The 16,226-nt window shown below is 45.0% G+C and overlaps 1 protein-coding gene across 11 annotated transcripts in view; it reads left to right on the top strand.

The window, feature by feature from the left end:
* The window catches only part of CPLANE1 (ciliogenesis and planar polarity effector 1), a 161,388-nt gene that overhangs the window by 135,530 nt on the left and 9,632 nt on the right, over positions 1-16,226 (top strand). For 10 of the 11 annotated variants that reach the window (XM_039543543.1, XM_039543539.1, XM_039543542.1 and 7 more), the window contains 5 exons: positions 1,014-1,044; positions 1,767-1,898; positions 2,446-2,611; positions 14,315-14,376; positions 14,843-15,010. In XM_039543543.1, coding sequence (XP_039399477.1) covers positions 1,014-1,044; positions 1,767-1,898; positions 2,446-2,611; positions 14,315-14,376; positions 14,843-15,010 — 559 coding nt within the window. Of the gene's footprint in view, positions 1-1,013; positions 1,045-1,766; positions 1,899-2,445; positions 2,612-10,678; positions 11,592-14,314; positions 14,377-14,842; positions 15,011-16,226 lie in introns of those variants that run through there. The other variant, XM_039543547.1, reaches the window with a different exon arrangement.

The raw sequence follows: 16,226 nt of genomic DNA, 5'->3' as shown, positions 1-16,226 counted from the left end.
CTAGATGATTAGGGCCCTACCAAATTCATGGTCATAGGATTTTTAAAATTGTAAATGTCATGATTTCCGCTATTTAAATCTGAAATGTCATTGTGTTGTAATTGTAGGGGTCTTGATCCAAAAGCAGTTGTGCGGGGGCCACAAGGTTATTGTAAGGGGGTCGCGGTACTGCTATCCTTACTTCTCTACTGCTGCTGGTAGAGGCTCTGCCTTCAGAGCTGGGCAGCTGGAGAGCAGAGGCTGCCGGCCGGGAGCCCAGCTCTGAAGGCAGAGCAGCTGCCAGCAACAGTGCAGAAGTAAGGATGGCATGGTATGGTATTGCCACCCTTATGTCTGCACTGCTGCCTGCAGAACTGGGCCCTCAGGCAGCAGCTGCCGCTCTCTGGCTGCCCAGCTCTGAAAGCAGCAGCACAGAAGTAAAGGTGGGATGGTATGGTATTGCCATCCTTACTTCTGCATTGCTGCTGGTGGGGTGCTGGCTTCAGAGCTGGGCGCCTGGACAACAGCCGCCGCTCTCCAGCTGTTCAGCTCTGAAGGCAGCGCAGAAGTAAGGGTGGCAATACCCCCCTAAAATAACCTTGTGACCTCCCTGCAACCTCCCTTGTGACCCCCCCCCAAAATAACCTCGTGACCCCCCTGTAACTCCCTTTTGAGTCAGGACCCCCAATTTGATAAACGCTGGTCTCCCCCGTGAAATCTGTATAACATAGGGTAAAAGCACAGAAAAGACCAAATTTCACGGGGCAAGACCAGATTTCACGGGCCGTGACGCATTTTTTCACGGCCATGAATTTGGTAGGGCCCTGTAGATAATGTATTTCCAAATCCTGTCATGAGCACAAGGTAGTTAAGACTACACAATAGTACATATATTCATTATAATATAAACATATCCAGTTTGAAAAAGTCTATATTTCACCTAACAAATCTGTATGTCTTGTTCCATTTGCACAGAAATTAGATGTTAATACATGTGTTTACGTTTTAATTGATTAAAGATATTTCTATTTCAGACATTCATATAAATGAAGATTTAGATGATAGGTAAGTATTTTGAAATAATTGCAGATTTTGTTAAACTACATTGCCAACATTGTATTTCTAAAAAGCCTACTGGAAAATGGAGTATCAAACTGGGAATCTTATCTATATAGAAATCTAGGCATATATGTAATGCTTTTCTAGTTAGGCAGTTTTATATACGTAACCTAGATCAGAATAACCTTAACATGCACTAATACGATATGAATAAACATGATTTATATAAGACACCATGTAGTCCGCTGAAAATTATGTTTCTTTTGTACATTTTGAGCATTTAAGAAAGACATTACTAGTGTTTATGCATGTTTTTTTATATTATTTTTATGGGCTAATTTTTGCTTTTGGACAAGCACACTGCTTCCATTGAAATAATCATATTAAAAGCAGAATCAACACAATGAAACCATTACAAAGTTATTGAATAAAAATGCAACCCAGCAGGCTGTAGTTCTGTATTGAAGAGATATTCTGTATTCAACCATTGAATGAAAATGGATTGATGTGTGTCACACCTAGAATATTGTTCTATGCAACTCTAACAATACACATGTAGAAATATGGGCAACTGGGTAGACAAGAGTATGGGTAACTAGTTCTTGAATAAGGAGAATATTCTTGTCCACATGAGCTCAAAAGTGAAGATTTTAAGATATTTTAATTTTAGTTTTTCTTGGAAATATATTCCTGTTTTAGTAACATCATTGTTTTTTCCTTAATTTGAGTTTCATAGACAATCCTCTGCAAATTACTGGACTGAGTGGTATTACCGATGTTATTGATGATCTTGTAACAGAGGGTGGTGTTTCCACTACAGAACTGGGCATTACAAAAACACAGGCTAGAAATATCTCCAGGTAATAATATAGCGGTCGACTTCACTTCTGCTTTGTACTGAGTAAATTAAATTGTTTAAATTCACTAGTGTTTAAAACTCTAATAAAACAAGCAGCTTGTTGGTTAAAACTAACATGATTAAATAAATGTGTTATAAAATGTCATTGTCTCTTAAATTTAACCCTACAAACATCTCCACACATGCTTAACTTTAAGCATGAGTGCACTTCCATTGACTTCAGTTGCCCTAGTATTCAAACAGTGAATACAATCTACTTAGCTTCCATGAAATATGTGTTTAACAGGGGAGATATACATTTCCCTAAGGAACAAATTATTTTGGTGAAAAATTTCGTAAGTGTCCACTAACTCTTTAAGAGATTTTCAGGCCAGAAGGGACCATTTTATATAATAATATAATAAATGACTATTCCAGTTGATCATTATTTAGGCTTTTTGTGTCTGAATTTTAGTATTATCACTATATATCTGTGTTTTCATGTGACCCTCATCACTATAGTTTAAAAGACACATACTGAATTGTTTCACGCTTATATCTGTCCTCAGAATCCATGATACTGCAACTGGACAGTCTCCAAAAACAGAAAGAGAGAGAAAAGAGATACAAGCATGGATGAAAAGAAAAAGAAAGGAAAGACTGGCAGAATATCTTAAAAAACTGGATGAACAAAGGAAAAGAGAATATAATCCATTTAATTTGAGAAATGATACGGTAAGATTACTGGGTGTCTGGAATAGTCACTGTTGCTTTAATATAAGTTAGTGTGGCAAAAAATATGAATTTCTTTTCATAGATTGGTATAAACTAAGGCTGAGTTGGGTAATGTAAGTCTGGAGTGTGATGGTTGTTAATCAGTGATTATTTGGAAAACTCATTGGATAACTGTGTGTTTACAAAATTTCCTACATTTAGGTTTTTGGACTGTTGAATTTTGAGAAAGATGATGATGATTTGAGAATTGAATACCACCCTAATTGTGTCAAGGGTGGTAGGTAGGTAGTTGAAACTAGTAAACAATAGGATGTTTCTAACTGTTCCTCTCACTCTTCCTTGTTGGTGGTGACTAAGGTCAGAGGCAAATGGGTTATTCTCACGATATGTCACCCCCTGACTACAATGGAAGAGTCTCTGATATCTTTAGATGACAAGTTTCTTTCTTCTTTCATTAGGAGATACCTGTCTTTCAAGAGCAGTAAATGTTTGTTGTTAAGAAGGCCTGAACCTTTATTAATTCTGTAGAAGCAGCAAAGAATCCTGTGGCACCTTATAGACTAACAGAAGTTTTGCAGCATGAGCTTTCGTGGGTGAATACCCACTTCTTCGGATGCAAGAAGAAGTGGGTATTCACCCACTAAAGCTCATGCTGCAAAACTTCTGTTAGTCTATAAGGTGCCACAGGATTCTTTGCTGCTTCTACAGAACCAGACTAACACGGCTACCCCTCTGATACTTTATTAATTCTGCCATCAAAGGGAAACAGGACTGATTTAAAAATCTGAGCTCTTATGTGTGAGGCCAGTCAGATGTTGACATCCTTTAAATGGTGGTAATATGGCAATAATGGAAACTGTCCTTGACAGTGATGCATTCAGACATGCATGGCTACATTCAGTTTTACACAGAGGTTCAGTAGAAACTGGATGACTGGCATGTGTTAGAAGGAACCTTTCCCATCAAAAGATGAAGGGGTGTGTCACATAGACTCAGACAACTCACTGTTCAGTTTGAAATCATAAGTGCTCAGTACATTCAGAATCCGGGTTCTTGGCTTCCCTACTGGCAGAAACCAAAAGATTCCAAGTCCCCAACCACAAGCAGTATAAAACCTACAAGATTTACTTCAGAGTGAATAGCTAGCCTCAAAGATAATTTATATCAAAAGGAAATGAGGCCTGTATCTCTTATGGCCCCCGGTTACAAGGACCAAGAGAGGCCTGGTTACAAGAGAAGGGTCAGATACAAGGGTATTAGGCATTATTCACAGGGGCTTCAACATTCACTTTAGAGAAATTACCCTGGAAACCACTAGTAGCCAGAGACGACAGAAGAGGGAGATTCCTTCAACTCAACTGGCTGGGGATCTAAGAATTAGGGCCAGGGCTTTTCTCTGGATCGCCAATCTCCATTTCACTGGCTTTTACAAGCCCCACCAGTATCTGCCTGGCACCCTCTGATCTTGTAGGGCAGAGGGAGAATTTTGGCATTACAGCCACACTAAGATGCTTTCATATGAATTTGTTTACTGCTGGAAAACTGTAATAGGATTCCCAGGGTACAACCTGAAACTGCGGGACTGCTGTGCCCCCTTAACTCTCCAGCCTGGGTTGTCTTTCATGATGCTTTGCTAGTGACAAGCAGCAAACCTTTCCATGGGCCGTGATCACTCAGTCCACTGCATGCAAGGACACACCCAGCAAAATTGCATGAATGCTCTCTGAGCCACTTAGGAACCATACACTGGGAAACACCAGCAAATTCCCCTAGCACCTGAGAAATGCACCATCTTACACTGCTCAAGACCTTCTCTTGAACAATGCAAACTCATATTATTAGTTCGTCACTTCATCAAAGGATGGTGGACATGCACCAGCCCTTGTAATCTGAGCAGATTCCCCAAGCATTTTGGACAAACTCACTGTTAAGGATAAAACATTAAAGTAAGTTTATTAACTACAGAAAGATAAATTGTGAGTGTTAGGCATAAAGGTCAGAGATAGTTACCTAAGAAAATAAAAAGTAAATGCATTCTAAATCCTAAACTTTCAGACTAAGCAAGATTAGACTCAAACAGCTTTTCTCACCCCACTGGATGTTGAAGGTAGGTTACAGTTGTTAATACATAGGCTGAATTTCCTTCTCAGCTTGGGACCAGTTTCTTCAATTCAAAGTTTTTGTCTTCCCAGCGTTCTTTTTGCCTTCAGCGTAGGTGGGGGAGGAGAGAGGTGGTCTCATGATGCTGCTGTCCCTTCTACTCTCAATTCATGTCCCATGGAAGATACTGGCCCAGACATGTCCTGGTGAACATTGTTGAGATACAGAGTTGAGCAGTCCTCATTGTATGGTGCTTGCACAACTGAATCATAGAGTTAAGCAGTCCTCATTGTGTGATGAGTGTGCAACTGTCTCTTACAGCAGGGGTTCTCAACCTTTTTCTTTCTGAGGCCCCACACAACATGCTATAAAAACTGCAGGGCCCGAGGCGGGGGATGAATGGACTTGGGGCTCTGGGTTGGGAGCTGGGGTGGGCTCAGGCATAGGTGCAGTTAGATTTCTATTTTGGGTGGGCAGGGGCCAGCAGGGCTCAAGCCAGCTCCACACGGCAGGGTCCAGGGAGGGAGTAGCACCTCTAACCCCTGACTCACCTCAGCAGGCCACCCACCTGTCTGGGTTGTAGGGGCGGGGCAACCAAAAATTATAACTGAAAGGTAGGGGGCTCAGCTCAAAAAGTTTGAAAACAGCTCAGGGTGCAGGGAGAGAGGTAGCTCAGGGTACAGACAGGGGTGGGGGTAGCTCAGGGTGCAGGGAGAGAGGTAGCTAGGGGCTGTGTGCAGTCAGTGGGGTAGCTCAGCGATCAGGGAGGGGGGTAGCTAGGGGCTGTGTGTGGGCAGGGAGGTAGCTCAGAGATCAGGGAGGGGGGTAGCTAGGGGCTGTGTGTGGGCGGTGGGGAAGCTCAGGGTGCAGGTGGGGGAGGGTAGCTAGGGGCTGCATGCCGGGAGGGCTTCCCTGCAGTCCCTGTTCCCTGAGGGCTCTGCCAGGCATGGAGCTGGGCCCCCCGCCCAGACAGCTCTTACAGGCTGTGTGAGCAAAGGGGGCTGGGCGCTGAGGAGCAGCTTCAACCCCCCGCACCAGCAGCAGCAGGAGATGAAGGAATGCCATGGCGTCCTACTCCATGGCACCAGTGTGCCCAGCTCTGGCTTCCTGCCCCCGACATGGCCAAATGAGAGGAGAGGAGGAGGTGGAACGGGGGTGGGGGGAGGAGCTGCCCTGGGACTGCCTTTCTCTTGCACTATAGTTCCGGGGGGGACCCCCTGTGTCCTCCCACCTCTGCCCATGAGCTCAGGGCTTCTGCCTTGTGGAGAGCACTGGGACTCTGGAATTCAGCCCTGCTGCTTCTGGGTTCAACCCTGCGTGGGGCGCCAAGGATCGGGGCTTTGCACTGGGGAATGGGGCTTCAACCCCACGGTCCTGGTTTCAGCCCTGCGGGAGGTGCTGAGGCTCAGGCTCTGGGTTTTAGCCAGGGGGCTGCGGAGCACCTGTTGAGAACTGCCGTCTTACAGAATTGTAAATATCTTGTTTATAATTCCCCTTCTGGTCAATGGTTCATGATGGTCACTTAACACCCATTTCGGTGTGAGCCACCTCCTTTGTTGCCACTGGAGAACTAGCCGTAGGCGTCTCCTGGACACACAGCATATTTCGATAATAACCATATAGCAGAATATCAAAATTCCATATACAATTATGATACACATATTTTGAAAGAACACTGAGTTTCAGCAGATCAGGACCTTTCATGCCTTGTATGAAATATAATCATATACAAATGATGAGTATGGGAGTTACAGGCAGTGGTGAGCTGGAGCTGGTTCGCACCGGTTCGCAGGAACTGGTTGTTAAGTTTAGAACCAGTTGTTAGGGTTACCATATGTCCGTATTTTCCCGGCCCATTCCCATTGGCTTTTTGTTTCTCAAATCCCTGTCTGGGAGGAATTTCCAAAAAGCTGAACATGTCCGAGAAAATAGGGAGGCATAAGGGGACCCTGAAAGGCTGCAACTTACAACTGCGGCGATCTGCGGGGGCACAGAGGCGGCGGGCGGCATCTGAGCATGCAGCCGCCTCCTCCCAGGGCACCAACTTTCCCACCACTCTCCACTGTGGGAAAGCAACTTCCCGCCCCCCGGGCTCTGGCTGCTGCGCAGGGGAAGCGCCCGCCCAGGGGCGCACGGGCTGGAGGTATGGGGGTTGTGCGGCAAACCAGGGGAAGGTAGCACTCGGGCAAAGGACGCTCGGCTCTTCAGCTACACAGAGCCGAGGTTTCTCCGAGCAGCAGCAGCCGCTTAGAAAAATAGCTGGAGAAATAATGGTAAGACTATATCACCCAGCATTCTAAAGAGAATCTGGCCGTTACACTTGTCTTTGAATTTTATTAACCAATGTAATTGCTTTTAACACATCAGGAAGAAAGACAATGACTTTAAGACCTGTTTGTATAATAATGGAAATACTATGGTTTCTCACTGGCTAACTGTTAACATCATTTCTTTTGTTTACAGCCACTGGCAGTAGCTATATAATCCCTTACCCACAATGGTGTTCTGTAACATTTGCCATGGGTACTGTCTAAATTCTTGCCAAGCTTTTCATCATATCCACAGAACAGAGATTAAATTAATGTAACTGCTAGCTTCAATTCATACTAGTGCTTGTAAAAACTGCTTCATCAAAGCACTTAGAATGGGGTTGCAAAATTGAACTGAGGGGGGCAGTCGGGGGCAGGACGTGGGGGCAGGGGGGTTGGATGGGTGGGACAGGCTGTTTTGGGAGGCACAGCCTTCCCTACCTGGTCCCTGATACAATTTCGAAACCCTGATGTGCAGGGCCGGCTTTAGGAAGTGCGGGGCCCGATTTGAACAGTTTTGACGGGGCCTCAGCAGGGATGACATAAAAAAAAACGTAAAAAAACACGTGGAGCTTGTACTTACTGGGCGGCGCTCCAAGTCTTCAGCGGCACTTCAGCAGCGGGTCCTTCACTCGCTCTGGGTCTTTGGCAGCACTGAAGGACCCGCCGCCGAAGTGCTGCTGAAGACCTGGAGCGAATGAAGGACCTGCCGCCGAAGACCCGGTAGGGAACCAGTTGTCAGCTCATCACTGGTTACAGGGTGCTATTTTAAGATACAGTGTGTCAAAAGGACATAGGGCCCACCATCCCCTCTCTGCCATGTCGCATACTGTCACTTAGTCTTTGTTTATTTTATGCAGCTACTCACAGCAGGCTCCTAGTATTCCAAGTTAATACATTTCAGTTAGTACTAACTTGTTGACTCAGAATCACAGCTTTAAAATAAATAGATGCACCTGGTATTGTAAATATCCCCTTATGTTTACAAACCAATATAGAGTTTACAAATTTGTCAACTTTTATCTATTTTCTTTCATTCTGAAATACATTTTTCATTAAGAGTCAACCAGACTTTGGGGACATCATTGTCTCACCTAATGGGTATTTATAACCCAGAGATCAAGCTTATGAAGTCAGTTTTTTATTTAACTTTTTATAATTTACATAATCTGCTTTCTGCGCATTATATGTACCATTAAATCCACAGTAATTTAAAAATATGAGTGTAAACTTCTAAGAGATTATGGTGGCAATACTTCAGTGATTTTTGTTATGCTAACAATTTACACAAGTATTTTTTCTTACAAAAGATAGAAAATATGTCTTTTAGAGGTACTCATGAGATTAGGCCCCAGATTTTGGATTTATATTTAAAACATTTATTTTTTAACAAAACCTAGAATTTACTCAAAATTAAAATATTTTCTCCTAGAGTTTATAACTCAATCATTGCAGCATTGTGCTGCTGCATGAGAAATAGAAATAGTCTTAAGTAGTCTGCCCTTGTCCAAACTGAATGAAGTGCAGCAAACAAATAAACAGCATAAATAATAAAAAATGAAGTAAATTGTTAGTTCTTTCAGTTTTAATAATCTAAGGGGACTGTTAGTAACATAGGAAGAGGAACTTATTCTTCTAAAAACTTGTTCTTCTAAAAACAAAGAGTGAACTGGTTTAAATAGTCATAGCTCCATTGACTTTATTTTCTACCACTTTAGAATCTGGCCCAAGATTTTTAATCTTTAAATTATTAGAACAGTTATGGCCTAATGCTCGCTTCATCTGCCCATCTGCCTGTGGGTAGCAAGAGGAAGAAAAGAGTGGAAAAACAATTAAACTAGTGGACAGGTATAGTGAGTGATTACATATGACTACCATTTCTGCACCACAGTTTAACTCTTTGCTGAAGACCAGGCCAGAGTTGTCTTCTCAGGGCTTTTTGGAAACCATTACACAGAGTTAAACACATGACTATTAAATGCAAAAACCTGAATGTAAATATTAGTAACAGATTCCAGTCAGTTTCAAAGAGAGAGTACAACACAATTGCTTAGTAAAAAAAAAATGGTTACTAACCTTCCATAACTGTTGTTCTTCGAGGGGTGTTGCTCATGTCCATTCCATGTCAGGTGTGTGCGCGCTGCATGTATAATTGACAGAAATTTTCCCACCAATGGTATCCATAGGGCCGGTTCTAGTGCCCTCTGGAGGCCTGTGCTCATGCGCCATCATGCCGCTGGCCCCGTGCCCTTCCAATTCCTTCTTGTCATCAACTCCGACAGTGGAGTAGGAGGGCAGGTCATTCAATGGACATGAGCAACACATATCGAAGACTTAGGGAAGCTTAGTAACTGTTTTTTCTTCTTCGAGTCCTTGCTCATGTCCATTACTTGTCTGGTGACTCACAAGCAGTGCCTTTGGAGGTGGGCCAGGAGTTCACAGATGTGCCAATTGCAACACAGCTCTTCCAAAACTAGCATCGTCCTGAGCCCATTGGGTAATTGCACAGTGGGCCAGGAAGATATGAATTGACGACCACGTCCTGAGTCAGTACCTGAGCAAGGAATGCTGCTGAGAATGCTTGTGCTCTTGTAGAATGGGCCTTTACTGCAGCTGGGGGTGGTACCTTTGCCTGCTCATAGCAAGTCAGGATGCAGGCTATGATCCAGGATGAGATTATCTGGGATGACATAAGGAGCCCTTTCATTCTATCTGCTATAGCCCGAAAAGCTGTGTTGACTTGCAGAAGGGCTTAGTCCTGTCAATATAAAAGTCCAGGGCCCTTCTAATACCAAAGAATGAAAACACTTCATCCATACTGTGTGGCTTTGGGAAGAACACAGGCAAAAAGATGTCTTGGTTGATATGAAACTGCGACGCCACCTTTGGCAGGAAGGCTGGTGAGGGCGCAGCTGGACCTTATCTTTGGGATGGGGAGGAGAAGGATAAGGAGGACCTGAAGTCAAGGCTTGAAGTTCTGAAACCCTTCTGGCAGAAGTAATTGCCACTAGGAAGGTGACCTTCTATGAGAGGGTCATTAGGGAGCAAGACACCATGGACTCAAAAGGGAGGCCTGTGAGTCTGGATAAGACCAGGTTTAAGTTCCAAGGAAGAATTGGGTCGCGAACTTATGGGTAGAGCCTTTCCAACCTTTTGAAGAACTTTCTTGATACCCAATCGGTGAAGACTGATCTGCCTTGGATCGGAGGGTGGAATGCTGAGATGGCTGCCAAGTGGACCTTGAGTGATGATAATGATAGATTTTGGTGCTTCAGACCAAGTAAATAGTCTAAGATTGGCTGCAGAGAAGCTTGAGTCAGGCAAAGGCTCCTCTTGGCTGCCCAACAAGAGAAACGTTTCCACTTGGCCAGATAGGTAGCTCTGGTAGAGGGTTTCCTGCTACCTAGCAAGACCGGTTGGATTTGTTCCGAGCAGGCCCTCTTGTCCAGATGTAGCAATGCAGCACCCTTGCTGTCAGGTTCAGGGAGGCGAGGTTTGGATGAAGAAGCTGTCTGCAATCTTGTGGGATTAGGTCCAACCTGAGTGGACACATCCACGGGGCTTCAACTGCAAGATCTAGAAGCATGCAGAACCAATGTTGACGTGGCCATGCTGGAGCAATTACAATAACTCTCGCCTTGTCTCCTTTGATCTTCAGGAGGACCTTGTTAATCAGGAGAATCAGAGGGAAGGCGTATAGCAGGTTGTTGTTCCGTGATAGCAGGAAGGCATCAGACAGGGAGCCCTTGCCTTGACCGAGCCTCAGACAAAACCAATGGCATTTCCTGCTCTCTGCAGTGGCGAACAGGTCCACCTGAGCAGTCACCCACCTCTGGAAGATAAGGCCAGCGACCTCCAGGTGGAGAGATTACTCGTGGCTAGAGGAAAAGGACCTGCGGAGGCGATCTGCTAACTCATTCTAAGATGCGATGCTTCCAGGTGAATGGACTGCTTCATGCCAAACTCCCAGAGTCTGAGGCTTCCTGGAAAAAGATCCCAGAGTGAGCTCCTCCTTGCTCGTTGACATAAAAAACTGCCGCTGTGTTATTCGTTGAGACCCGCATTGACTTGCAGAGTTGTGGAAGGAACGCCTCGCAGGCCAAGCATATTGCCCTGACTTCTTTTACATTTATATGCTTTGATAGCTCTCCCTGTGACCAGAGACCTTTGATCTTGATGTTGCCAATGTGGGCACCTCGCCTCTGATCCGATGCCAAAGTCATCATGAGCTGTGGGGTTGCAAAGGGTACCCGAGTCAGCACTGAGTCTGAATCTAACCACCACATCAGGGATGCCAGAACTGGTGATGGAATGGTTAGAATCAAGTCTAAATAATGTCTTCTCAGGGAGTAGACCGACGTAAGCCACATTTGAAGTGGCTGGAGGTGTAGTCAAGCGTACTGCACGACATGGGTACATGCCACCATGTGACTTAGAAGCTGTAGAGACGCATGGGCGGTCGTCAGTGGGCTAGCTGAGACCTGGGTGATTAGGTCTGCCATAGCTGTGAACTTGGTCTCCAGACGAAAGGCCCGGGCCTGAGATGCATTGAATACTGCCTATAAATTCTATTTTCTGCACCCGCACTAACGTTGACTTTTGTTCCTTTATTAAGAGTCCCAAAGCCTGACAGGTGGCTTGTATGACATTGATACTGTGCTGAACCTGAGCCCGCGTTCAGTCTTTTATCAACCAATCATCTAGGTGTGGGTAAATCTGTGTACCTCAGTGTCTGAGATAGGCTGCAACTGCTGCCATGCACTTCGTGAAAACTCAACAGGCCAAAGGGAAGCGCTGTAAATTGGTAATGACTCTGGCCCATCACGAATCTGAGTAATCTCCTGTGTCCACGGAAAATGAAGATGTGGAAATACGCATCTTTCAAATCAAGGGTGTGGTATACCAGTTCCCTGGATTCAGGGAGAGATTGATGTAGACCATGGAGACTATTTGGAACCTCAGCTTCTTGAGATATTTGTTGAGGTGTTGCAGGTCTAGGATGGGACAAAGGCCCCCTTTTGCCTTGGGAATTAAAGGAAAACCCCTTCCCTCTCAGTTCTGAAGGAACTATTTCCTCAGCCCCTGCCCACAGGAGGGTTTGCACCTCTTGGATGAGAAGTTGCTTGTAAGAAGGGTCCCTGAAAAGGGACAGGGAGTGGGGGTGAGGTGGAGGGATAGACAGAAACTGAAGGGTATACCCCTTTGCTATGGTACTGAGTACCCACCGGTCCGATGTGATTGATGACCATGCAGGTAGGTAGGGCGAAAGCTGGTCTGAAAATAAAGGGGACAATGGATCCGGAATAATGACTGCCTGTTCCCACTCATGAACTGGCTAGTGTCCTGCTGGGATGTGGAGGAAGAAGATTGGCCCTGATGGTGTCTGTAACCTTTTCCTTTCCTCCTGTAGGGCTCATGTTGAGGGGGCCCCCGAGAACCTGGGCAGTGGCTGTGGTATGAAGTGTTTCCTCAAGGCTGATGGTATATAAAGGCCTAAGGATCGTAGTGTAGCCCTAGAGTCCTTGAGGACATGCAGTTTGTGGTCTGCTCAGAAAACAGTGTAGCTCCCTCAAAAGGGAGATCTTATACCAACTGCTGAATCTCATGAGAGAGCCCCAAAGATTGCAACCACGAGCTGCGTCTCATCGCTACTGCTGACACCATTGTCCTGACTGCTGAGTCTGTCGCATCTAAGGCGGCCTGGAGAGAGGTCCTGACCCCTGCCTTCCCTTTGTCTATGATGACCAGAAACTCTTGCCTTGGCTCCTGAGGCAAGGAATCCTTAAATTGTGTCATTGAGTCTCAAATGTTAAATTCGTATCTCCCTAGCAGCTTAGCAATGAGCTGCTTAACATCTTTATTTTTGGGTGTGGCGCTTGTCTGGCCCTGTATGTCCCACTCATTAGCCACGGAAACCACCAAGGACCTCAGGGGAGGGTGAGAATACATTTTTCCTCCGCCCTTTTGGATATTGGGGGCAGAGACAATGGGGTCTGCCAAAGTGCCTTCACCAACTTTACCACCCCATCATTTACTGGCAAGGCCACTTTGCATTCAAAATATCAAATAGGCTGTTCATGGGCTCCTTCAGTTTCTCTGCCTCCAGTCCCAGGTTGGCAGCAAATCTTTTAAGTAGCTCCTGGTGAGCACTAAAGTCACCTGGATGCAGTGGGATCATGGGGCCCATAACCACCTCATCTGGGGATGATGAGGAGAATGCCATCACTACTGGAGGGACTGGATCTTCCACCTCTCTGGGGGTGGTCTCTACTGGGGGTACTGCCGAGGATTCAGAGCCATGGTTGGAGCCTGAGTCAGCCTCTAGAACCTGCTTAGGTAGGGCTGCAGCCCATCTTTGGGAGACCACAGATGACAGTGGCTGAGAGAATGGCCCAGGTAATGCTGTGAACCCCCTTCCCTCCTTCCCTCTCCCCCCCCGTCCCGGGTTCCAATATTGCCATTGAAGTGCCCACTGCCCTGGAGGCCAAACTCCCATAGATAGCCCTGCACTGAAATCCGGTGCATAGGCAGGATGACATCGCCTCTTTTGTGGGGGAGCTGACTCACCTCCGGAGCTTGAAGAAGATGACTCCATGTCTAAAGGCCAAGGAGGAGCCGTTGTCTTTCTCCTGCTGGCTATGGTGAGGCCGGGGAGCAGTCCTGAGGTGCTGGGGAAAGATGTTGAGGGTACTGTGACTGGCGTCCTTTCTCTGGAGACTGACTCCGGGATACCAGTGCTGGGCAGATGGAGACCGGTGTCTTGACATCAGAGACCAGCATGGAATAGACATGAGCACATACTCAAAGAAGAATTCACATTTAATACTGTTCACAATGTTTGTGGGTATATTTGGAATATTAAATAATTTTTAAAACAAAAGCTATTAGCTATTAATAGGCAGCAGGTTTAAAACAAACAAAAGGAAGTACTTCTTCACACAACACATGTTCTGAAGGCCAAAAATGTAAGTAGGTTCAAAAAAGAATTAGATAAGTTCATGAAGGATAGGTCCATCAATGGCTATTAGCCAAGATAGTCAGAGATGTAACACCATGCACCAGATGTCTGTAAACTTTCAACTGCTAGAAAATGGGACTGGACAACAGGGGATGGATCACTCCAAATTGCCCCGTTCATTCCCTCTGAAACTTCTGGCATTGACCACTGTCATGTGCTAGATCGACCCTTTGTCTCACCCAGTATGGCTCTTCTTATGTTCATAGGTATGTTCAAAGATTTTTAGAAGATGAACTAAAAAGCAAGTTAAATGCTTGTTTTCATTTTCTTTTATAGCAATTTGGTGTCTCTGCAAAGGAAATCAAATTGAGCCAGAAAAAGAAAGATGAAAAAGATAAGTAAGTTACAGAGAGTGTCATTTTGGGAGTTCTTATGTACTTTTACATTTAACCATTCTGCCCCAGTCTCAGTGCCTAGCTATTTATGTCTGTCTTAACTCTGGAGTTTCAGATATTAATAACTTTTGATGTAAAAATCACCAACAGTTTGTGTCAGAATTCTCATTAAATTGTCTTTGGGAGAAAGTTGAATATTTAACTTTTTCTGGTCTATATTTTTGTATTCTATTAACAATTTTTAATGTAATGTTTTGATTCATTCTATTGAAGCTGTTTATTGTAACATTCTTTAGCTTTCTGCAACTGAGTTCAGTGATTGCAGAAAGTTTTTCAGTAACCATCGTAAAAGGATGTTACAAAAGTGAACTGAGGAATCCATAAAACAGCTCAAGTTAAAATAAATAACTTTCACTGAATGATATCATGAACTAATGTGTAACTTTTGCCTTACTCTTTTTCTCCAAAGAGCCCTGTTGTCTGAGCATCATAATCTTAGAGTCTCACAAGCGCTTTCCCTAATGAACGAGATGTTATCTGAGACAGTGCAGCTTCCTGCAAGTGAACTTAGACCATTGTCCAAAACAATGAGATCCCCTCGAGATTTCAGAAAGCAGCACCTCACATCTGCGAGAGGGTAACATATTTACAATTCAAACATACTTTGGTGTACAGGCCTCCCAAATGCACATCAGATTTGCTAGTTGAGATGACCACCTTGAATCCTGTGTGACATGGATTAAATTCAAATGAGTTAAATGTAATGGCAGTGGGCAAAAGGGCTGGATCTCTCTAGCTGATGCTTCTCCTGGTGTGTGGAAGTCTCCAGCTAGCACACAGCTAGTATAGCTAGCTCCTACACCATCCCCCGGCAAGCACCAGAGAACAAGGCATTGAATGCTGTTGTTCTGGCATGGCTTGTGGATTACCCCTTGGAGACCATAGCCAGATAACCAGCCCCAGAATCAGAGCTGCAATCAGCTCCTTCAAATCCACCCCAACTTACCTGCATCCAGGAGATACCAAGCACAGCTGAGAATCTGGTGGCTCATGAGAGTCCATAAGCCCTGTAACATCTGGTAACAATCCACCAATTTTTTTTTTAAATCCTAGACTAGTAAAAGCTGAACAACTTACCTGATCCTACTTGTAGTTGCATGTGTAACACTTCTGCCATGTGGAATTGGTGGCAACAAGGTTGGATTCAATATTTAGGGGTTCCTTTTCAGCAATACAACACAGAACTGGCTTGAGCCTCCATCCAGTAATCTGGGAAAATTACATATCACCCCCTGGATGCCTCTAAGAGGCAATACTTCCCCTCTTGCAAGCACAGTGTCTGAGTGTAGAAAAGAAAATTTTAATAAAAAGGGGAAAAGAAACCCGTCATTAACTTAAGAAAATGCTGCAAGCAGGATTCATAAGCAAAAAAACATGAGTAAAACACCTTCCCCTGAGTAGGTTGGGCAGTGTCTTTTGCCTCAGATTCTTAAGTCCAACAACTAAATGTTCCTTTAACATGCCCCTCACTTCTCTTTCCACTGCACCCCACTCACAGTTGTTGTCCTTGGTCAGTGAATACCCAGAGGTGCATTCACATGAGTTCACCTCCCACCCAGTGGGGGGGGGGGGGCGGGGGGCGGGAAGGAAGGCATTTTCCTTGCTCCCTGGCTGCTCAGCTGGCCACTCCATTAGCTGCACTGGCTGCCTGACTGGCTGCTCTGCTTGTGCTGCCAGCCGCTCATTGCTCCGCCGCTCCCTCTAGGATGTCTTGAGGTCCCACCACTTAACACAGCTTTCTGTTCTCAGTGGGGGAGTCTCATTGCCAGTGCAGGCTAGGCAATTGCTTTCAC

Source organism: Mauremys reevesii, linkage group 6 (genome assembly GCF_016161935.1).
Source record: "Mauremys reevesii isolate NIE-2019 linkage group 6, ASM1616193v1, whole genome shotgun sequence".
NCBI lineage: Eukaryota > Metazoa > Chordata > Testudines > Geoemydidae > Mauremys > Mauremys reevesii.
The sequence above is the reverse complement of the archived record's forward strand: the minus strand, read 5'-3'. Positions and strand labels throughout refer to the sequence as shown.